Here is a 3569-nt window from a genome sequence, read left to right as displayed (position 1 = left end):
ATTACCAAGTGAGGTACTTACGAAACCATAGCAGATGTCAAACTCTATCTGCTATCTAACAGGAAAAGATACATAGAAATTATGGGTAGATGTTAATAGAGCTATTATCAATTTATCATGCATCAATCATATAATAATTGACTCTATCGTCCACGAGAAGTTGATCCATTAGTTCTCTGATATGGAGATTTCAAATATAGATCATATGGTCGAAAATTCATTGAACTCTTACATCACATAAATTGACCTATAATTTTTTTTTATCCTAACTCTAGTAAAGAGAAGTTGGCTTTTATATTTATGTGATAAGACAAAATTGAAAAAATCACAAAAATCAAGTCGACTAAACCGATATAATTGATTTGATTTTGATTTTGGTAAATTGAACCAAATCGACTCATGACAATTGAACACCCCTAATGAAGACTATTTCAATTTCAACTCGAGAGAAAATGATAAAAAAAATATCGTATGTTTGTAGATAGGTTTAGAATAATTACTTAAATAGACGCTTTTCATATTTTACGTCCTTTAAATTTGCTAAATGTGAATATTATTATTTTTGTTTAATAATAAGTGTAAAAATAAAACTGCAGCAGACACCGATCATGCCTCAACCCTTGCTATTCTCTCTTTTGCCGTAATTGATCGAGTTCGAAATGAATTCTTCATACTTATTTAATAAATTTCTAATATACTTACAGAAGTCGAGCCATAAATATTGAATTTAATTCAGATTTTACTACATGAAGAAAGTGTAAATGTAACAATATAATACATTTTGCACAAAACAAACATTAGTTAGTTAATTAAATCACAGAAACAACAAAAGAGAAGGAAAGATAAAGACGGTCATGGTCTGTAGCAGTCCCCCAAAGGAGAACAAAGTTAAAAAAAGAAGAATCACTTTAGTGGAATTCCATGACTTGTCATACAAGAGGAGCTAGTTTCATTTGTAACACGTGAGGAAATTGTAAAACGTGATCCAACTTGTAGCCCACAAAAATGCAAAGCACCTCATGATGGACCCACACATGACCCACCAAACGATATTGATCCACAAAATGAGATCTGTAGACCCCGACTCTAACCTCTCTTCAAAACAAAAATATAATCAATTCCTAATTTTATTGATGGAAACATATGCAAAGTCATTTGCTTCTAGAAATCTTGAAATTCTCTTCGTTGTATAAGAAAGCTGCTTCTTCCTGGCCGTTGATGATGAGCTTCATTATAGCTCCACCTATTCTATTCGCATCATTTTTTGTTGTCATGCTCAATTGAGTTTGATCATCCATCTGCTCAAAAAATTTGCGTTCAAAATATCAGAAAACATTTTTACTTAATTATATGTAATTACAGTTAAAAGAAAAAAGTAACTAATTATTTGCTTTATTTTCTTACTAAATCAGAATTGCTATAGATAATTTTCTATTATGGTATAAAATTACTTTACACCTTAACTTAAACTCAATGCTAATATAAGATAATTAAATTAATATAATCAGAACAAATTTCAAAGGGTTAAGTTAGTACCTGGGCAGTAATTGTTATGTAGGTGGTGTTGTGGCCAAAAGGCATGACACTGGTGCTAATGATAGAGAGATTGAGCTTCTCTATTTGGCTGAATATTTCCCTTATTATTTCGTTTTGCTTTTTGCAACAAATCCTAATCAGAACATTCCCATTTGAAGCTCTTACTTCAATATCTGGGAATGATTCATCTGTGCTAATGTTGGGAATTTCAGATCCAAAGGATGAGGAATCGCCATTATTGGATATGATACGTGCTCTTTTCACTGCAACAGTTGGTCCTTCGCTATATTTCTTGGCTTCTTCCTCAAGGGTTTTTACTTGTTCTTCCAGCTGTTTTATATACTTGATTGCATCCCCGAGTACTGATGCTTTATTCAACTGTTAAGTTTAACAATCAACCAAAATATACGTGTTAATCTTAATATAGCTATGAAATTTAATTTCTCTCCGAACTGGGGTAAGATTATAAAGCCTTAATACATCATGAACCTTTATCTTTTAATTTCTATACATCCTGAAAGTGATAGTGTACAAAATAATTTACGCAGAGCAGTATCTCACAAGCACTAAAAAGTAGTAATTGTATGCGATTGTCCATAAGAAGTGCAAGACAAGTTCCATATTACAATATGTTATGGTGGTAGTAATTAAAATTATTACTCAATCAATGTTTTGTTAAATCCTTCATTTTAATTAGCCCACATGCATCAAAGAGGCAATAAATTTAATTAATTTTAGTGGCGATTCACATTAAAAGAAAAAAGGATTTTACCTTCTTAAGGTTAGGAATGAGGGTAGATAAAGCTATAAACTTCTGTGTAAGCCTTTCCCTTCGGTTTCTTTCAGCGAGAACGTGGTCTTGAGCCTGTAAACTGCTCCTACTATAAGTTTTCTTCTGAGTATTATCACCAATACCATATCCTAATTCCTGGATTAGCCTTTGACCATCTTCAATATCATCCGACGAGAAGTTTATGGTAGCTTCTGATGATGGCACCTCAGCCTTAACTGAGCTTAGGTTCAAAATTTGAAGGTACTTTTTGGAAGCAATAGTAGTTGCTGATGGCGAGTTGGAGAAAGAAATACTAACAGTAGTACTGGAGGAAGAAGGAAAAAAAGTCTTTTGTTGTGTTTCCTTCACAGAGCTGCAAAACTCAGCCTGAGAAGGTTGAATAGTACCACTGTAGGTGCAAGAGGAGAAAGGCAATTCATCAAATTGGGTCATCATTTGGCAGTGATTGACAAATGTATCATCATTCGTGTATATAGTCTCCTGTATTGATCATTGCAAAAGAAAAATAATCTCACACAAGTACTTAAAATCAAAATCAAAGGGACTTTAAAGCAATAATTAAGAGCTTTTATCTTACCATTTCAGTCCACCACTTAGCCGATGAAATGTCCATCTTGGGTTTAGATTTTGCCGATCTATACATAGATTCCAATCACCATCAGTATCTAATTACATAGATATTTGGAGAACATATATAAAGGGGTTCGATCATAAGCCATAAGGTCTCTTAATTAAAAAGCGGCGGAAGCTTACCTTAATTAGATCAAAAAGTTTTTTCTGTTTCAGTTGGTGTCTGTCAGATCAAGTGCAGGAAATTGTTGTGTCTTTATACTTTTACTTGATTGAATGATCGCGTTGACTGCAAAAATAGGCAGAAACGAAATTAAAGATACGGAGTTTAAGAAATATAAGGAATCTTGCAGTTCTAACTTAAAGATGTTTGTAATGTACTCTGTCTGTTCACTTTACTAGTCCACTTTTGACTTTTCACACATCTTAAGAATTAAAAATGAAGTATGTATTTTAATATAATGCTCATATTAATTAGTATATAGTCTCATTGAACTTAAAGAATGATTTTGAAATGAATAATTAATGTTAAGGGTAAAACAAGAAAAAAAAGTTTGTCTTTACTTGTTATGGTAAAGTGGACAAATAAAAGGGAAAAATTTATTTCTAATATAGTGGACAAGTAAAAGTAAACAGAGTGAGTATTAAAATGTTCTTTGAATTTTGTAAT

General features: G+C 32.1%; 1 protein-coding gene across 1 annotated transcript; it reads right to left on the bottom strand.

The window, feature by feature from the left end:
* Positions 1-682: 682 nt before the first annotated feature.
* LOC132048306 (transcription factor bHLH18-like) lies at positions 683-3319 on the bottom strand. The gene is made up of 5 exons (XM_059439213.1): positions 3083-3319; positions 2907-2964; positions 2309-2809; positions 1537-1914; positions 683-1298 (listed from the first exon to the last, which is right to left on the bottom strand). The coding sequence occupies exons 2-5, from the start codon at positions 2940-2942 to the stop codon at positions 1152-1154; spliced, it is 1062 nt and encodes a 353-aa protein (XP_059295196.1). The 5' UTR covers positions 2943-2964; positions 3083-3319; the 3' UTR covers positions 683-1151.
* Positions 3320-3569: the final 250 nt, after the last annotated feature.

Source organism: Lycium ferocissimum, chromosome 2, assembly GCF_029784015.1.
Source record: "Lycium ferocissimum isolate CSIRO_LF1 chromosome 2, AGI_CSIRO_Lferr_CH_V1, whole genome shotgun sequence".
Classification (NCBI taxonomy): Eukaryota; Viridiplantae; Streptophyta; class Magnoliopsida; order Solanales; family Solanaceae; genus Lycium; species Lycium ferocissimum.
This window is presented reverse-complemented; position numbering and strand designations above follow the sequence as displayed.

What these genes read in the sequence shown, in the direction of transcription:
- LOC132048306 (XM_059439213.1), bottom strand. Translation starts at nt 2,942, where the DNA reads ATGGACATTTCATCGGCTAAGTGGTGGACTGAAATG. An exon ending in CTAAGTGGTGGACTGAAATG is followed by an intron (nt 2,810 to 2,906) that starts GTAAGATAAAAG and finishes TGATCAATACAG; the next exon opens with GAGACTATATACACGAATGA. An exon ending in ACATAACAATTACTGCCCAG is followed by an intron (nt 1,299 to 1,536) that starts GTACTAACTTAA and finishes TTTTTTGAGCAG; the next exon opens with ATGGATGATCAAACTCAATT.